Raw genomic sequence first — 19676 nt, 5'->3', positions numbered from 1 at the left:
TCTCTGCGTGGTGAGTTCCAGCCCCATGAGTGGCCTAGAGTTTACTTAAAATAAAAAAATAAATACATATTTTTTTAAATCAGTAATAAGAGCTTGGGATTTGAATGTCATTCCTAAGGAACAAAGAGCAGAATCTGTAAATAAAATGAAGACATATTTGACTGAACAATTTGAAAAACTTCCGGATGCAAGATTGTCTGCAAACAAATTTAAAATATAAGGAATAAATTGGAAAGAAATATTTGTAACATACATAATAAAAACTTAGTGTCAGAATATGAAAGAACTATATATAAATCAGTAAGAAAAAGACAAAAATGGGCAAAGAATATGAAAAGCAATTTTCGAAAGAAATTTAAGTAGCACATAAAGGCGTGAAAAATGCTCAACTATACAACCATCAGGGAAATACAATTTAAAATGATAAGATATCGGGGCGCCTGGGTGGCTCAGTTGGTTAAGCATCTGACTATTGATTTCTGCTCGGGTCATGGTCTCAGGATTGAGAGATGGAGCCCAGGTGAGGCCTCGGGCTAGGTGGGGAGTCGGCTTGAGATTCTCTTTCCGTCTTCCTCTGCCCCTTCCCACATCCTACATACTCCCTCCCAAATGATGTTTTTTTTTTAAAAATAAATAAAATAATAAGATACTATTTGTATCCATCAGATTAACAGAAATTAAAACATCAGTCGAGCGCCCTGCTCCGCGGGAAGCCTGCTTCTCCCTCCCCCACTCCCCCTGCTTGTGTTCCCTCTCACGCGGTCTCTCCCTCTGTCAAATAAATAAATAAAATCTTAAAAAAACAATTAAAACATCAAACAACAAGTGTTTGGGAATTGTGGGAAACTGGCAAATTGTTACTGTAGGGGAAGAAATATGTTTTTTTGCTCTACCCTTCTAAGTTCTGGGCTGGGGGCCCTGTAACAAAAGAGATTAACAAGAGAAAAGCATATAAGTTTCTTTATCACAAGTTTTATGTAACATGGGAGCCTTCAAAAGGAAATGAAGACCTGAAGAAGCGGGTAAGCCTGAGTGTTTTTATGCTATTTTTGATAGAGACTTATGGGAACATGGATGGGACAAAGGAATATGAACTCAGTGTAGTAAACTGGGGGAAACAGCAAGGCCTGTTGGTTCAGATTCCTCCTGGTGTGTTAGAGAAAGCGGTGCTCCTTTCCTCTGGGTGTAGGGAGGGCACCTCTCACATGAGAGCCTATGGCCTGCCTCGGGGAAAGTCAGAGTCCTTCCTGCACCTGCTTTGTGTCAAATTCCTTTAGCTTAAAATATTTAGTATGCCGAGGTGCCATATTTGGGGGTAATTTATCCTGAACCCCCTTATTACAAACACCCAGAGAGAAATTTGGCAATTTCCAGTCAAGGTAAAAATTCTCATTCCTTACATTCAGGAATTCCCCTTACAGGTTTCTCACCTAGAGGAGCAGTCACACTGTTAGACAAATTCGTTAACTTTTCTTGCAAACTTAAAAAGAATTTTATTATGGACGTTTCCAAACATACATTAAGTAGAGAGAATTAAAAAATGAATCCACCTTTACCCATCACCCAGCTTCAAAACGTCAATATTTTTTTAAGATTTTATTTATTTTTTGGACAGAGAGAGACACAGTGAGAGAGGGAACCCAAGCAGGGGGAGCGGGGGAGGGAGAAGCGGGCTTCCCGCGGAGCAGGGAGCCCGATGCGGGGCCCGATCCCAGGACCCTGGGATCATGACCTGAGCCGAAGGCAGACACTTAACCGACTGAGCCACCCAGGCGCTCAAAACTTCAATATTTTGCCAATTTTTTCAAACTCTTCCTTGCCTCACTTTTCCTCTCTCCTCGCTTCCTTTTTTTCTCTGGAGTATTGTAATCTGAATCCTAGGCATCCTATCATTCCACCTACAAACACTTTAGTATGTGTGCTAACATGCTGTTGGCTTGATACCATCTAATAGCTAGTCTGTGTTTGGTTTTCTGTCTCAAAAATGTCTTTTTACTGTTGGTTTGCTTGAATTAGGATTTGAAAGTTTCAAAAAAATTTCAAAAATTTCCACACATTACATTTGGTTGATATGTCTTAAATCATTTTAAATCTATAATAGAGAACCTTGGGGCTCCTGGCTGGCTTAGTCAGAAGAGCATGCAACTCTTGATCTCAGGGTCATGAGTTGGAGCCCCACGTTGGGTGCAGAAATTATAAATAAACTTAAAAAATATATACGATAGGTGGGACCTGGGTGGCTCAGTCAGTTATGTGTCCAACTCTTGATTTAGTCTCAGGTCATGATCTCAGGGTCGTGAGGTTGAGCCCTGCATCCAGCCCCACATCCAGCCCTGCATCCAGCCCCACATCGAGCCCGATGGCTGACTCTGCACTCAAGCAGGGAGTCTGCTTCTCTCCCTCTCCCTCTATGCCTCCTCATTCTAATAAGTAAATAAAATCCGTAAACATATATGTAATGGAGAACCTCTTTTATTAAATCTTTAAATTTAATTAATTAACATATAATGTATTATTAGCTTCAGGGTAGAGTTCAGTGATTCATCAGTTGCATATAACACCCAGTGCTCCTTACATCACATGCCCTCCTTAACGCCCATCACCCCATCAGTTACCCCATCCCCCCACCAACTCCCCTCCAGCAACCCGCAGTTTATTTCCTATAATTAAGAGTCTCTTACGGTTTGTCTCCTTCTCTGATTTCGTCTTATTTTATTTTTCTCTCTTTTCCCCTATGATCCTCTGTTTTGTTTCTTAAATTCCACATATGAGTGAAATCGTATGATATTTGTCTTTCTCTGACTGACTTATTTCACTTAGCATAATGCCCTCTAGTTCTAGCCACATCATTGCAAATGGTAAGATGTCATTTTTTGATGGCTAAGTAATATTCCATTGTATATATACACCACATCTTCCTTATCTATTCATCTGTCGATGGACATCTGGGCTCTTTTCACAGTTTGGCTATTGTGGACATTGCTGCTATAAACATTGGGGTGCACGTGCCCTTTCAGATCACTATGTTTGTATCCTTTGGGTAAATACCTAGTAGTGTAATTGCTGGATCGTAGGGTAGCTCTATTTTCAACTGTTTGAGGAATCTCCATATTGTTTTCCAGAGTGGCTGCACCAGCTTGCATTCCCACCAACAGTGTAGGAGGGTTCCCCTTTCTCCACAACCTCACCAACATTTGTTGTTTCCTGACTTGTTAATTTTAGCCATTCTGACTGGTGTGAAGTGGCATCTCATTGAGGTTTTGATTTGTATTTCCCTGATGCCGAGCGATGTTGAGCATTTTTTCATCCAATGTCCGTTGGCCATTTGGATGTCTTCTTTGAAGAAATGTCTGTTCATATCTCCTGCCCATTCCTTGACTGGATTCTTTGTTTTTTGGGTGTTGAGTTTGATAAATTCTTTATAGATTTTGGATACTAGTCCTTTATCTGATACGTCGTTTGCAAATATCTTCTCTCATTCTGTCAGTTGTCTTTTGGTTTTGCTGTGCAAAAGCTTTTTATCTTGATGAAGTTCCAATAGTTCATTTTTGCTTTTATTTCCCTTGCCTTTGGAGATCTGTCTAGCAAGAAGTTGCTACAGCCAAAGTCGAAGAAGAGAACCTCTTTTAAATGTTATCTATTTATTGAAGAAACCAAGTCATTTGTCCTTATTCTGGATTTGGCTGACACCTTTAAGGTATCTTGAACATATTTGTCCACCCTCGGTTCTTGTAAACTGGTGGTTAGATCTGGAGCCTTCATTAGATTGAAGCTCAGGGTTTTTTGCAGGAAGACTTCATGGTAGGTGGCATGTACTCCTTTTTCTTACCTCTAGGGGGCACTTAATGCCTGGTTGTCCCACTTTAGAGATGTTAAAACTGATCAGACAGTTCCGGTGTTCTCGGCTTCATCATCCATTATAACCACTGGTTTTCCACCTGATGGTTCTAGGCAGTTTGTTTTTTAAAGCAAATGATTGAAAACAATCTATTATGCATTATGGGGGCAGGAGATATGTGTGAGGAAATGATAGGAATCGAATTGCCAAAATCTTAACAGACGTTAATTTCAGTGCTGGGAATAGAAGTACTACTTTCTGGGCACCTGGCTGGCTCAGTGGGAAAAGCATGCAACTCTTGATCTCAGAGTTGTGAGTTCAAGGGTGTAGAGATTACTTAAATTGGAAAAAAAAAAATTAAGTATTACTTTCATTTTTGTACTTCTTCTTTTTTTTTTTTTTTTAATTTACTAAAACGGAAACAAAAGAAATCCTGCCTATGCAATGTCTAACAAAGGTAAACCAGACAAGGAAAAAGATTGGCGGGACAATTCCAAATCCACATTCCAGGAAGAACAGCCAGGGAAGTACAGAGAAGGAGAGCAGTGAATGTGGAACACAGTCTGCTTTGCTTTGTTTTTGCCTAATGTCCTCGTCTCCTCCCTACAGCCTTCATTCCCTTTAGGGTCTCCTCCCTCCTCCCCTGGATTCAGTTTTGGTGGAATTGCCCTTAAAGATGCTCCACCCTCTCCTGGCCAGAGCTCAGAGGCCAGTCAGACTCCGTCTCCCAGGACTTTGAGTCTTGAGCAGCATCACTTCCTCCTGGACGCCTTCCCTCCCCTGGGGCAGGTGCCCCTTTTCTGTGCCCCCAGAGTCCCAGCTGTCAGAGCACTTACACACCAGTATATTGGTATGTCCCCATTCCAGCTCTGTACGATGCCAGGCCCACAGTGCTCAATAGATGTTAGCTGAATGGATGGTGCCCACATGGCTTTAATGCTGATGAAGGTACATGAATATTAGCTAAAAAGATCCCAGGTCCTCTTGCAGATGTTCCAGAGAACGTGGTAGCAACTTCCAGGCCCTCCAGTCTCACGCCAGCCTATGGCCACTTCTCCTGAGCAAGGGTACTCTTACCCAGTCAGGTACAGCCTTCCATGAGTCCCTCACCTGGGCCTTGGGCCTCTGTTCCTAAACTGCCCCCCTGTTGTCCTTCCCTGCCCTGTGCAGAAGCTTGAAAGAGGGTGAGGTTGGGGTACTGCGTTTCAAGAGGCCACACAGAGGGACAATTACCTTAGAGAGTAGCTACCTTCCTCACACTAAACCTTGTAATTTAGGCACCTGGACACTGTTTGGAAGGATGCTGTTGTCAGCAGGGGCCTGGGAGTTTTATTTGGGTGCAGGCAGGTGGCACATTCTCTGTTTAGAGATGTCAATACCTTTCAGTCCAGTCTGGCTTTGGCCCCAGGCCATTCTGACTTTTAAGGGTAATTAATGGCTGAGCCCAGATTCAAACCTGGGCAGCCTGACTCCAGAGTCCTTGCTCACCACTTCTGTACCCTACTGCTTTGTCAGCGGAAGCACACTCCGGTTCTCTTCTTGTGCTGATGAGGTTTTTAGACTGTTAGAAACATGGAAATATGCCTCTAGGATCAAGTTCCTTAAGTCTGTCCTTATCTTTCTTGTCTTAAAAAAAGAAAAAAAAGATAGGGGTGCCTGGGTGGCTCAGTCAGTTGAGCATCTGATTCTTGATTTCGGCTCAGGGCATGACGTCAGGGTCATGAGACTGAGCCCCGTGTCAGGCCCTGCACTCAGTGGGGAGTCTGCTTGTCCCTCTCCCTCTCCCCCTCCCCCCCCCGCTTGTGCACATGCTCTCTCTCTCTTGCACACATGCTCTCTGTAAAATAAATAAAATCTTTAAAACAGAAACAGAAACAAAAACCCCACAAAAGATAGTTTTAAAAACAGGGGGATAGAGTGACAATGATCATGGAGTACTACAGACTGTTGTTTGGGGTTTTAACAAATCATTGATAACATCTGCTCATCTTAGAAATGTGTAAAGATAACAACTAGTGGAACAAACAATGCATAACCTTCAAACCGGTGAATAGATGAATTTGTTAAGGTTCTCAGCTGCAAACAACAGCAAACGACTCTGGCCAGCTCAAGCAGAAAAGGAATTTATTGAAAAGCTCTCAGCAGCTCAGAACATCAACAGGAAGGATGGAAAAGCTGGCAGAGAAAATGGGCAGAAACCAAGGGAGGCTGGGTGGCAGGAGGCCCAGGGACAGCCCTGATGGGACACTGCCGTTAGCACTGTGGTCCCGGACACATCTGTCCCCATCGTCATGGGTTTCAGTATCACTCGCTCCAGATAAGGAGTCCCATGTCGGATCAACCAGCTGCCTGAGTGCAAGTCATGGGCCACATGGTGACATCAGCGGTGGAGGGCATCTGGAAGACTTTCAGCTTCTGTAGTGAGAGCCTAGGCGTGGTCTCCAATATTGGAGTCACACACTGAGGGGTTCCCAGCCCCCTCCCCCCAACACACAGGGAATGGGGTGCAAACGCCAGGGGGCCCCCAAAAAGCAACTCCTCTCTACAAGGAAAACCTGGGACAAAGAAAACTTGGTGGATCCATTGAAAGGCAGCATGGGGAAGGGAGGAAAACTATAAGAAGGCCACCAGACGAAGCGGGCTCCCAGACGTTAGGACTGGTCTAGAAAAGCCATCTGATGACATCGGAATAGCTGTGAAGTGCTGTGTCCTTTACGTTTTCTGAGCAGACACTTAACAGAAGGAAGGATGGACAAATGCAGCTCTGTTTGTTGAGACTAATCTGGAGACTCTGAATTCCCAGAGAAAAGAAACCTTTTTTTTTTTTTTTTTAAATTCCGAGAAGGATGATTCCAGTATGTTCACCCTGGCCCTCAGAGATACTGGCCGAGAAGGTGGTGTGTGATGGGGCCGTGGGTGGGAGGACCCATCAGAAAGGAGGCAAGGATGGACGGGGGGACAGCAGAACAGACGAGAACACGGAAGGCTGGATGAGGGTGAAGAATAAATCTCTCGTAGGGGCAGCAGAGCGGGAAGGAGGCCGTCATGGTTAAGAGTTCACACTTCCAGAAATGGAAAAACTCCTGGAGGTCCTGGGAGTGAGGATGTAACCAAGGGGCCCAGAGGCCGGGTGGAGGAGAGGCCTCCGGGGCTGCAGGAAAGATCAGGAGCGAAACCAGGGCAGCAGTGGGACACCTGTGTGGACGCCAGTGCCCCCCAGGAGGAGGCAAGAGTAGAACAGATGGGAAGTAGAGAGAGCCCCAGCTCTTGAACCCGGGAGAGAGGGATGTGGGTGACCGCAGCTAAGAGGGGAAGTGACTCGAGGCCCAGATGCACCAGACGCTTGGGAAGGGTGGGGACTCGTGGCCTAGGGGTAGCACTGGCCGCTCAGGGGCATGCTGCGCGCCCCCCACTCCCCTGTTCTGACCAGTGCTGAAGGGGACTCCGCTTCTGGGAAAGCAGGATCCCGCTGGCTGCCCTTTCCACCTCCATCCCTTTTTCCCCAGGGCTGAGCCCAGAGCCACTGTTTCCATCTTCCATGGTAACTGGTGACCCGTGACAATAGGACCTATCCACTGACATTCTGGGGAGACCCCTGAGAGCCGGGAGTCCAGTGTACACTAAGGGGAGCCATGCCTTGTGACAGCTCACGTCCCCACATTCGCCAGTCAGCCGGGTGCTCCTCGGCACGTAGCAGGCCTCTCGTAGACGCACACTGACCCAGGCTTCCTCGGGCCCATAAGTCATGTCTGACAGAGAGGCCCCTGGGAGCCCACTGTTAGTCTCTGGGAAGAGCTGCAGGCTCCAGCCTGGAGTCAGGGGTCTGGCTGCCCCCCCCCCCGCCACCCCAGGGCGCCCGAAGCTCACGTCCAAGGTCATTTGCCTCTCGGCTTCTTTTCACAAGTCCCCGTCCGTCTTCCATACAGTGGCTACCTCGGGAGAGGGAAGCTATCTATGGGTGGTTTTCAACTTTTTTCTTTTCCTTCAGACTTCATCCTTTCTTTTAAAAAATTATGGTAAAAGCCACAGAACATAAAACTTACCAACGTAACCATCGACGTGTGCAGTTCAGCATTAAGTGCATTCACGCTGTTGTGCAACCGATCTCCAGAATTTTTTTCCATCTTGCAAAACAAACTCTGTCCCCATTAAACAACTCCCCATGTCCCCCTCCCACCAGCCCCAGCAAGGGTGGTTTTTAATTATTTTAAATCGTTTTCCTTTTTGCTTATTTGTACTTCCCAAGTTTTCTACAAAGAGCATTTGATATTTTTACAATTGAATTTCAAAACTCCAGAACACTATATGCCACCCTGGGCAACCTCTCCTCTTCACAGGCAGGGGGACCCGGGGCCTGAGCTAGGGAGAGTCTGTCTGTCCGGGGAACCAGGACAACGGACCTACAGTGCGCTGTCTCCTCCACCGGGGACACCCGCAGCACCCTGCCAGAGAGGCGAAGGGTCCTTCCACAGCAATCTCCTCTCAGGAGGGGGACAGGGTCCGTGGACTTGTAGCAGGTCAAGTTCCAGCCACTGAGTGGGTCCTGACCAAGCACTGAGCCAGCCCCCATGCATCTGGGATGGGGCTTCGTTTCAGGACTCAACCTACCTGTCCGTCTCTCTTCTCACCTCACTGAGCCCCAAGCAAAACTGTCCTCACAGGGTCACTCCTTGGCCTTGGTGGGCCCATGTCGCTTGCCTCGGGAACCCTCTGGTCAGCCAGGCCCAGGGTTCTGCTCACCTCAGGCCCCCAAACCAGCTCACGTAGAGGCAAGGACAGAGGTGGGCAGGGGCCTCTGCTCACTCGCTGGCCCTCAGTGGGTGCCAAGCAAAGAATATGCCCCGGAGTGGCTCTGTGGGGGGTGGGGGTGGGGGACATAGAGGTCGGGGGAGGGAGCAGGAGTTGGGGCGCAGTGAGCTGGTGAGGAAGCAGAGAGTAATTTCTGCCTCGTTGCTCTTAGGTTTTCCAGCAGTTCTGTTACGAGCCGTGATTTATGCACACACACAGAAAACCACAGGTGAAGTGCCAAAGTGTGACACTCTGAAATGTCAGGGCCTCTTTTATTTTGCAAACAAGGGACCAAGGCTGGGAAAGGTGATGCCACGTGGCAAGGAAGTAGCAGCAGGGCTGAGATCAGAACGAGGTCCCCTGGATCCCTGGCACCCCTGCCGCCCAGCCACCCCACCGGGTGGAGATCCAGACTGGGTGGGGGCCTCGGAGGATCAGGTTGGCAGGGGTCCCAGGTGCAGACCAAGAGCTAGAGAGGGCCGGAAGGGGTCAGAACCTACAGAATCTCAACGAGAAATGGGAAGGAAAGGTAGGGCCCCATGAACACATTTCAGACACTGGGGGTGAGGGTTGGGGAGACCCCAGGTGGAGGCTTGCTCTGCCAGTTAACCAGCTGCCTTGTTTCTGTAGAGGAAGGACTTCACCTGTGGGCCTGGGGCTCTGGAGGGCAGGCAGCAACCTTATATCCCTTCCAAAAACTTGGGTGGGGGTAGGAGTCACTGAGGCGCCGGTCCGAGTTTATTGGCTGAAGTGAGGGCGGGGCACAAAGGGGGAACAGGTCACGAAGAGGAGGGCGGGTGTGGCTCCCAAAACTGCATGTGGCACTCTGGTCTCTCTGGGTGGAGCTGCTCCCAGGCTCCCCTCAGAAGGGGTCCGTCTCTTGCGGCCCCTCTCAGCCACCATTCTCAGTCAGTGGGCGGACCCTGATGCCCGGGGGGCCCAGGTCGCACAGGGTGCTGCCCATGGTCACCCTGCTGAGGCTGTGGGAGTTGTGGAGGGGTCTGTGGTAGCGGCACTGAGTCCCCAAGCACAGGGCTTCCTGGAAAGTCTCCCTGAAGCGGCTTGACATGATGTTGTAGAGCACAGGGTTAATGGCCGAGCTGAGGTAGAAGAAGACGCCGGAGATAACATGCACGTACTGGAAGGCCAGTTCCAGGCCCTCGGTCCACTGGGACACAAAGCTCCACATGAGGCGGTCAACGTGGAAAGGGGCCCAGCAGATCCCAAACACCACGACCAGCACAACTGCGGGGGCACAGAGGGGAGACTTGGGTGCCTGCCAGACTGCCTTCCCTGGGCTTCAGGGTAGTCTGCCCATTCTCACCGTACCACCCATGCCCATTGTCCATCTGGAAGGTTCTGGAAGGCTGCCTGCACTAGCCTCAGCACCCCCTTCGGAGAGGCTGGACCACCATCACTGCCTGGGCAGCGGGCGTGTGCCCTACCCCTGGCCACAGTCAGCTGGACCAGGTGAGGATGCCTAAGCCAAGCCGGCCCAGTCTGGCTCTCCCATCACAGAGTTTGGAACTAGGTGGCTCTTAGCTAAGAGGTCACCCAGCTTCCCAGAGCTTCCCTCCAGCTGTGGCGTCAACCAGCCATGCCCTTCCTCGGGTCTCTGTCATCGGGCTTGCCTCGATCTTTGTTTCTTCTTGCTTGTGTTTGCTTCTCTGACTGCCTGTCTTCCCCTGCGATGCCTTCCCCGCCACACCCCAGCACCATTTTCCCTCATCATCCGGGTTCGACCAGGTTGCTGCTTACAACACCCCCAGCCTGTAGCCTGATGTACACTAGTCCCTCAGAAAGTGAAGCTGGGGGAAGGAGGGAGGGAGGCAGGGAGAGAAGAAAGCCGGAGCCCCAGGCCAGCAAGCAAGGCAGCCTTAAGGAAACACCCAGCTTCCCAGGGCAAGAGCCATCCCAGCTGAGCAGACTTGGTCCCTGCAGGGCAAGGGAATAGGGGGCAGAGGCAGAGTGGGCAGGGGGCGGTTAGTCTGTAGTGCAGCCTTCACAGGGCACAACTGAGAGGCAAGCTTGAAACTCTGGGGCCAGTCCCATCTTAGGGAGTTGCTCAAGTGGCCTTGGGCTCCGGGACACTGTCCTGCGGGGCAAGAGGAATGCGTCTCTCTCTGGGAATGGGGCAGTCCCAGTTAGCCAGCTATAATCCCATGGCTTTGACCAAGGTCTCACAACCTCTGTCTTGCCCTGGCTCACTCCATCTACCTGATTCAGGCCCCGCTAGGGTGGGGCAGGATGGGGAGGAAATCAAGGATTGGCCTAGTATCATTTTGTCTGGCTTCCCCAGGGCCTCTGTTTTTGGAAAAGAGCCAGATCTAGACCACAGTAAGACCCAGAGCCTCAACCCAGCTGGCCTGCCCCAATCCACACTTCTGCCCTGACTCTCCTGTGCTCTGCACACTGACCCTCACCAACACACCTCCTGATGAGCTTCTATTAGACAGTGGGTCCTCTAGGAACCACAGATACAGCATGGAGAAAATGTATCATCTTGCCCCTCCAACACCTTGCTGCCCTTCTTTGGGGACCTTTGTTCCCCTCAGATCCCAGCATGTGAGTCTGTGGGGGCTGCAAACCGCAACAGGCTGCCACTCCAGCCACCTGTGCATCTGCTTGGGCCTCCAAGCTGAGAAGCACCCCGGGCTTCATTTAATGCTCGACTACTGCTGTCTGGACCGTCATAATGATTTTGGAACAAGGGACCCCCAAATTTGCATTTTGCACTGGGCCCCACAAATCACACGGCCCATCCTACCATTTATCTTTGGTATGAGTTTCTCACCGAGTAAAGCACGCACGCGTGCACACACACAGGACGGGGTGGGGGGCGGTGGTGGCAACCCCAAACCTCACACTCAGCCTCCATCAGAAACCCAGACACTCAGCCCCCCGGGTCCTGGAGGCTCTAGCCTCATACCCAGGGCCGGGCTCAGGCTCTCTTCCCAGCAGCAACACTTACACAGCATCTTGGTCACCTGTGTCCGGCCCCGATCCTGCGCCCGCTGAAACCTGCAGCTGTCACTGGGCCTGGCCGTGGCCCTGGCCTCCTGCCTGAGCAGCTGCAATCTCTCACGCCGCAGCTGAAGCCCGATGAGCAGGTAGAGCACGCTGATGGTGGCCATGGGCAGGCAGAAGAAGAACAGAGTGGTGATCTGCACGACCAGGTTGTAGAGGGCCCGTGGGTAGACCAGGGTGCACATAGCCGACTGGGGCACCGTGCCCCGGCAGGGCACTTCCAGCTGCCGGATGCCGTGCAGGCTGGCGTTAGGCAGAGAACAAAGCACAGCGAGGCCCCAGATGGCCCCAAGTACACGGCGCACGCGGACCCGAGTCATCATGGACCTGGCCTGCAGGGGGTGCACCACGGCCACATAGCGCTCCACACTCAGGGCCGTGACATTGAGCACGGAGGCCAGGCAGACTGTCTCGAAGAGCAGCGTGCGGAAGTAGCAGCCCCCCGTGCCCAGCAGGAAGGGGTAGTTGCACCACATCTCATAGAGCTCCAGGGGCAGACCCACAAGCAGCACCAGCAGGTCAGACACAGCTAGGCTGAAGAGGTAGTAGTTGGTGGGGGTGCGCATGGCCTTGTGGCGCAGGATGACGGTGCAGGTCAGCCCGTTGCCCACGGCGCCCACCACGAAGATCAGCAGGTACATGGCGCAGATGGGCACAAACAGCTCTGTCTGCTGGGGACCCAGGTACTTGAGTCTCAATTCTTCATCAGTGAGGTTCAAGTCCTCAGGGTCGGGGAACCTCGAGGCCCTACTGTCATTGCAGGGCACCAGGCTCCTTGCAACCCCTAGGGACATGTCTCCAGGGAGGATGGAGCAGTTGAAGCAGAGAGGAGCCTGTGGAACAGAACAGAGAGACACCCAGAAAAGTCACTCAAAAATGCCTGGTAATTCATTAAATCAAAGGTGCCGGTGACACTAAGAGGAACGATATTTTAGGTACCGCTGAGAAATAAAAAAGTCTGTCATCCATTTGTAAGGTGTGTAACAGTTTCAGAGATGTAAAAGTGTACATCTTAAAAATGATAAAAAGCAGGGGCGCCTGGGTGGCTCAGTCGTTAAGTGTCTGCCTTCGGCTCAGGTCATGATCCCAGCGTCCTGGGATCGAGCCCCACGTCGGGCTCCCTGCTCAGTGGGAAGCCTGCTTCTCCCTCTCCCACTCCCCCTGCTTGTGTTCCTGCTCTCGCTGTCTCTCTCTCTCTGTCAAATAAATAAATAAAAGCTTTTAAAAAAAATGATAAAAAGCAGGACTCGGTTATAAACGTCATGACCCACTGAAGTCTTTGAATAAAGGATAGTTTCCTCTGGAGCATGAGCTTTGCAGCCAGCAGTCTCCCCTTGGGTCTCTCCCCTTTCAAGCCCTGAACTTCGGGAGAGAGACTCAGTTTGGCCATCTGTAAAATGGGCACAACATGCAGTACCTGATCTTATCAGTATGATTTCTAAGAACAAGAATGAAACTGGGCCATTTCCTTACAACACACACTAAAAGAGACTCAAAATGGATGAAAGACCTAAATGTGAGACAGGAATCCATCAAAATCCTTGAGGAGAACACAGGCAGCAAATTCTTCTTAGAAACATTGCCAAAGGCAAGGGAAGCAAGGGCAAAAATGAACGACTGGGTCTTCATCAAGATAAAAAGCTTTTGCACAGCAAAGGAAACAGTCAACAAAACCAAAAGGCAACCAACAGGATGGGAGAAGATATTTGCAAAGGACATACCAGATAAAGGGCTAGTATCTAAAATCTATAAAGAACTTATCAACTCAACACCCAAATAACAAATAATCCAACCAAGAAATGGGGAGAGGACATGAACAGACACTTCTGCAAAGAAGACATCCAAATGACCAACAGACACATGAAGAAGTGCTCAACATTGCTCGGCATCAGGGAAATCCAAACCAAAACCTCAAGGAGATACCACCTCACACCCGTCAGAATGGCTAAAATTAACAAGTCAGGAAAGAGGACAGATGTTGGCGAGGATGTGGAGAAAGGGGAACCCTCCTACACCGTTGGTGGGAATGCAAGCTGGTGCAGCCACTCTGGAAAACAGTATGGAGGTTCCTCAAAAAGGTGAAAATAGAGCTACCCTACAACCCAGCAATTACACTACTAGGTATTTACCCAAAGGATACAAACATAGTGATCTGAAAGGGCACGGATCCAGTCAGTTTAATCTACAAAAGGTACTAACGTGGGGCCTGCCTGACACACAGAAGGACTTGGTTATCAGCCACCTCGCAGTGAGGACTGAGTCACTGTGGGGATCAAGCAAGGGGGTAAAAGGGCTAAACATGAGAATGCTAACCCAAAAGTTGGTCCTTATTTCTGTTTCCTATCACCTGCACTGTTAAAGGTTGAAATATTTGACAACCTTGACACTGCCGGTTCTGGGGTTCCCTCTCCTTTGTTGGGTCCCCATCTCTGCCAGTCTATGGGTTATAGTGGTTAATGACCCAGGCCATGGAGCTAAACACACTGGCCCGAGGTCAAATGCCAGCTCGGCTACACTCTAGCTGTGACGGCTCCTCACTGTGCCTCAGTCTTCACATCTATAAAATGGGGGTGTCCACAAAACTTACCTCATAATTTCTGTGAAGATTCAATGTGAAAACACATATAAAGTTCTCAGGGTATGCCTGGTACATTTCAGGTGTGCAATATCAATGCACAGTAACAGTATCCTTACTTCCCACATGGAAGGGGCAAAACAGTCCAAGGGAGGGACACGTGGCTGGCTCAGTCGGTTGCTTTTGATCTTGGGGTTGTGAGTAGGAGCCGGATTTAGGGTGTGGAGATTACTTAAAAATAAAATCTTCGGGGCACCTGGGTGGCTCAGTCGTTAATCTACTGACTCTTGATTTCAGCTTTGGTCATGATCTCGGGGTCTTGAGATCAAGCCCTGTGTCAGGCTCTGCGCTCAGCAGGGAGTCTGTTTGGGATTCTCTCTCTCCCTCTGCCCCCCCTCAAATAAATAATTCTTTTTTTCCCTAAGATTTAGTGCAGAATTCTTTTTTTTTTTAAGATTTTATTTATTTATAGTCAGAGAGAGAGAGTACAAGCTGGGGGAGCAGGAGGAAGAGGGAGAAGCAGGCTCCCCACCGAGCAGGGAGCCCAATGCAGGGCTCTGTCCCAGGACCCTGGGATCGTGACCGGAGCTGAAGGCAGACCCTTAACCGACGGAGCCACCCAGGCATCCCTCAAATAAATAATTCTTCTTCTCTTTTATTTTTAAGATTTATGTATTTATTTATTTGACAGAGAGAGACACAGCAAGAGAGGGAACACAAGCAGGGGGAGGGGGAGAGGGAGAAGCGGGGCAGGGAACCCGATGCGGGGCTCGATTCCAGGACCCTGGGATCATGACCTGAGCTGAAGGCAGACGCTTAACGACTGAGGCACCCGGGCGCCCCTCAAATAAATAATTCTTAAATAAAATAAAATAACTCTTTAAAAAAAAAAAAAAAAGAACAGTCTAAAGGAGATGGGGCAGGGGGTGAAACAGGATTTGTCTGGGCAGGTGGTTTGGTGGGACCGGCCAGGAGCTGGGGACTGTCCCCCTAGCCCTTTTGCCCAGCCCCCCGCCAACACCGCCCCTCCCCTCAGAGCAACCGCGGACTTTCAGGCTCCGTTCCTGGACCCTCTTCCTATTCCTTCAGCTCCAATTCATCTTCTCAATAGGAGTTTGGGGCCCATGTACCTGCGCAGCCACCATCCAACTTTCTTTCTAGGTCCTTTTCGCTCCCAGACCGCAAGAATTCTTAATCCTGAATATCTTCCTCCTCACCAGAATTTCCACCCAGAAGTCTCCCCCAACCTCCTTGTTAATCCCACACCTGCTCCGCATTCTGGGATGGAGGGGCGGTTCACCTGCCCGCCTACAAGGCTGGAGCCCAGCGGGGAGCCCGGTGGGGTGGGGGGGCTGAGCGGGCGGCGCGCAGGTGCCGAGCAGGGTTCGAGGCGGGGGGGTGGGGAGGGAATCTCTGCGCCACCGGGAAGGGTCGCAGGGCCGGTGTCCGGCAAAAAGACAGAAATAACCCGGAGGCTGAGAATCCCCCGAGAAGTGGGGCGCCTCGACGGGGCCCTCCGATCCCCACCGCCCCGGGAAGACCCTCTGTGCGTTCTTCCCAGGCCCGCGCCCAAGCCCCCTTGGCAGCATCGCGTTCCCCTACCATGCCGTCTGCGGCCGGCGACATCGAGGTGCGGGGCGGGTGGCGAGACCGACGAACAGACGCGGCGCCGGGAGCCAGCTGACTGGCGGACAGACGGCAGCCGGCCCACAACTGGCCCTCCCCGTCGCCCCGCCTGCGGGTGGCCCCGCCGCCCCGAAAGGGACCGCCACCAGGGGGCGGTGCTCTTGCGGCAGTGGTGGACCCAGAACACCCTCATCTGGGGTCCCCACGCCCCCCCAAACGAGGGCGGTTGCTAACAGCGTTTGATGAGACATTCCCAGGAGCACCGTTACGGAGTCCTCATGGAACCCTCACAACAACCCATTTACAAATGAGAAACCTGAGCCTCAGAGAGGTGAGCTGCGACTGGTCTGGGTCTCACACCCTCCTCCCCTGCCGGGGCTCCTGCGTGCTGACTTGTAGCCTAACTCCTTATTGTCGTGTCTCTCCAGCCCCCCATCTCCTCCTGCCCCACATTTCAGACGCACCTCAAAGTTCACGTGCTCCAGAGGGTCTCATCCCGTTCCTAGGCTTCACGTGGGGTCCCCCCGCCCAAGTCCCAGGGCAGCATTCTCCACAGCCTCTCCCTACAGTTCTGGCGCAGGCCGTCCTCCCCTCCCAGGACTGCAGCAGAAGCTCGGTTCTCCCTCCAGTCTGTCCTCCCACGGCCCAGTCTGCCTCCTGAAGCCCTAGCCAGGTTCTTCCTCTGCTGGAAAACCTTCCCAGGCACTCCCCACTTCCTTCTGAAAAAGAGCACACCAAAGCCTAGCCTGGTGTTGGACCTCCATGCCCCACTCGCCTTTGTGATTCCCCCCTCACTCTATTCCTCACCCCCAAAGACCCTCCCTCTCACCCATTCAAATGTTTCTCCATCCCTCCCTCCCACCCCACCACAGGTGCCTGACAGGGAAGGAGGGAAGTGTAGGGAAGAGTCTGGAGTGCTTGGATCCCAGCCTCCTCCTGCTGCCCCAAGCTGTACACATGTAAACCCAAGGAGGGAGCCCCTTCCCTGCTCTGCCCTCTCCTCCAACCAGCTCCTTAGTTGGAAGTTATTTCATCAGGAACTTTCTAGGAAGCCTAGACACATGGATCTTAGAGGCCAAAATGCTGGCTCCTGGGCCTCTTCCCAGAGTCTGATTCATTTAGTGTGGGCAAAGTCCAGCAACCCTCATTTTTGACCCACAGGGACGGAGCCCCAGGCCCCAGAATCACACTGTGAGAAGCACTTGGAGGGGTTAAGTACAAAGCCCCAGGACCCAGGAAGGCTGCTGGTCAGCAGTGCGAATGCGAAGAGATCAGCCCCTCTGTGTCTTGGTTTTCCTTCCTATAGCATGTGTGACCGTGGGTGCCTTGAGACATCAGTGCAAAGATTTAGCACCGGGCTGGCGAGCAACCAGCACTCAAAAACGTCCGTGTAATGACAACTGGAGGTGCGACTTTCTTTCCCCCAAATTTCCCCAGCCCCCACCCCCCACCCATGAGTCACGGTCTGGCCTTGGGGACTGGGAGTCATAGCCTCTCAGAGCCTCCAGCAGGCCTGCCTTCCCAGGAACTCCACATGTAAACACAGGCCCAGGCACAGAAGGAGGTTTGCTGGCAGTGCAGGGCCAGATGGTCCCCATGTCCTTGGGGAAAAGAATTCTGGGGTTTCCTCGAGAATTAACTACTCAACTCAAGATGAGTGACCCCACCCAGAACCTTCAAGGTCCGGGCTGCTATCGTAGCATATATCAGAGGAAAAATGAGGGGCAAGCAGCATCACTGGGGAACCGTCCACCATGGGGTCACAGGCAGCATTTAGCATGTGATGGGCATTGCTGACACCTGCCCCCATCCCTGCATCACGCTCGCACACGCACAAGCACATGCACCACTGTGCACACACTCAGCATCCTGAAACCCACGGTGGACCCCTTGGAGGTGCTCAGAGCCCAGGAAAGAAAGGAAAGAGCCATTCCTGCCTTAAAGAGGCAGAACGGCTCCTGCCAATCAGGAATTCTTACAGCTGGCTGCCTCATTCACAGTATTAACAGCAATCAAAGACCAAGCCAGGCTAAATAAAAGGGTAGCCCCCCAAAAGGAGAGGCGCAGTGGTTATCATGGCTGTAGCCACACCCTGCACTGTTCAGAGGGCCCTGGGTGCCCCAGCCTCACGCCTGAGCTTAAGAATGCCATGGCAGCATGTCCCAGGTCCCATCAGAACCTGAGGACATCCTGCTACCTCCCTGCTCTATCCTGAGGCAGCTTCTCCAGGGCTATGTTCATTGGGGATACCTGCAGGGCTGAGGCCTGGAGTAAATGCATCCCAAGTTTTCTGGGTATATACTTGAATCTCCTGACCCTGGCTGGTGGGCATCTGCCCAGACCAGGGTGTTAAGGGCCCACCTCTGCACAACAGCAAATCTGCCAAGGGAGTGCCTCTGGGACCCATGGGAGCCATTTGGGAGATCTCTCAGCTCCTGGAGTCTGTGCAGGACTCCCAGGGCCTGAAGTATATAATTAGCCCCATAGCCCTTCCTCCCCCGGCTGACTCCTGAGAGCCACAGAAGGGCAGTTGCCCCGAGCCAGGTCTTCACCAGCATCACCTGAGCAGCTCCTGGAACATTCACACTGTTCACCAGAAGTCCCCACTCCAGCCCCTCCCCCTGCTCTACTGCCTACAGAGACTAGAGGAGGAAGATAAGATGAGCCTGGGGACACTGAGGCACTGGATGGGAGGAAGGGACTGCTCTGTAGCCTAGGCAATGGAAACGGCCCAGAACCCACCGGTAATCAGGTTCAGCAAACATGGAGAGCCGGGTACGGCAAACATCTGGAGGGGAGAGAGTTGCCACACTTACCTAGGAACTTCCCCAGGTCCGACACCTCTCACCTGGCTCTGCTTGGCTGAACCTGGACCAGGCCATGGCCAGGAGTGAGAGGAAAGGTCTGAGCCCCTTCAGAGTGTGTGTTGGCGGGGGGGGTCCCCAGTGCAGGGGCTGGGATTGCACCCCACCCAGTAAACCGTGCAGCTTGTGTGTGGCCACCCCAAGCCCCCAGGCCTGGATCTGCTCACAGAGACCAGCACACTCCCAAGGAGAGAGGAGGCAAAGGAAGACAACGGGGAGTGAAGCCTGGATGAGAATCCTTGTTCGTACTGCCACAAGCTGGCTGTGTGGCCTTAGACCTGTCACTCTGCACTCCAGACCCCAGCTTCCTGGTCTGTAAAACAGCAAGGACAGCACCTGTCCCTCAGGATGCTGTGAGGATTAAGCAAGATGATGTGGGTTAAAACCCACAGGCTTGACACACTCAAGAAATGGTGGCCATAACTATGCTCAGAATTCTCTGGAAGATACTAGAAAGCCGCCAGGAGTCAGAGCTGGGGTCGAAGCTGAAGGACAGAAGAGCTTGTTCCGCAGGGTTTGGAAGGGCAAGGTCCCCCAACATCCTGGGGCAGGAGAGCTACACCCCAGTGAGAAGGAGGAAAACGCAAACTTGTGGGCAGTCTGGCCACAGTGCAGAGATCCAGGCCCTGTGGCTGGACCTCGGGGATCAGCGGCTGAAGAGACTTCCAGTGATCATCACCTCTGCCTCTCCTGCCCATAGACAGGGCCTCTTGGGGGCTAATTGTCTGACCCCTTGCTGTCTGAGGGCCATGCAGCCTGGCCCTGAGCCATCCCAGTCTCTTGGGCAGGGTCTGGGTGCAGAGTCAGCCACCTTCTCCCCCAGTGGCTTGCTGGTGCCCCAGGCCCCGAACTCCACTTGTGGCCAAAGGGAGGACAGGCTCAGGCCACACATCAAGAGGGCCAGAAAGGGCGCCTGGGTGGCTCAGTCGTTAAGCGTCTGCCTTCGGCTCAGGTCATG

General features: G+C 51.8%; 1 protein-coding gene across 2 annotated transcripts; it reads right to left on the bottom strand.

The window, feature by feature from the left end:
* Positions 1 to 8856: 8856 nt before the first annotated feature.
* On the bottom strand, positions 8857 to 15929 carry NMUR1 (neuromedin U receptor 1). Of its 2 annotated transcripts, none has more exons than XM_025889652.1 (3): positions 15831 to 15929; positions 11598 to 12486; positions 8857 to 9871 (listed from the first exon to the last, which is right to left on the bottom strand). In XM_025889652.1, the coding sequence occupies exons 1-3, from the start codon at positions 15852 to 15854 to the stop codon at positions 9519 to 9521; spliced, it is 1266 nt and encodes a 421-aa protein (XP_025745437.1). In that variant the 5' UTR covers positions 15855 to 15929; the 3' UTR covers positions 8857 to 9518. The 2 variants fall into 2 exon arrangements, with proteins under 2 accessions (XP_025745437.1, XP_073733319.1); XM_073877218.1 differs by having other exon boundaries at positions 8857 to 9726.
* Between the last annotated feature and the right edge of the window lie 3747 nt (positions 15930 to 19676).

Source organism: Callorhinus ursinus, unplaced genomic scaffold, assembly GCF_003265705.2.
Source record: "Callorhinus ursinus isolate GAN/ISIS: 27379988/994484 unplaced genomic scaffold, GSC_fseal_2.0 scaffold2, whole genome shotgun sequence".
In the NCBI taxonomy this organism is placed as follows: Eukaryota; Metazoa; Chordata; class Mammalia; order Carnivora; family Otariidae; genus Callorhinus; species Callorhinus ursinus.
This window is presented reverse-complemented; position numbering and strand designations above follow the sequence as displayed.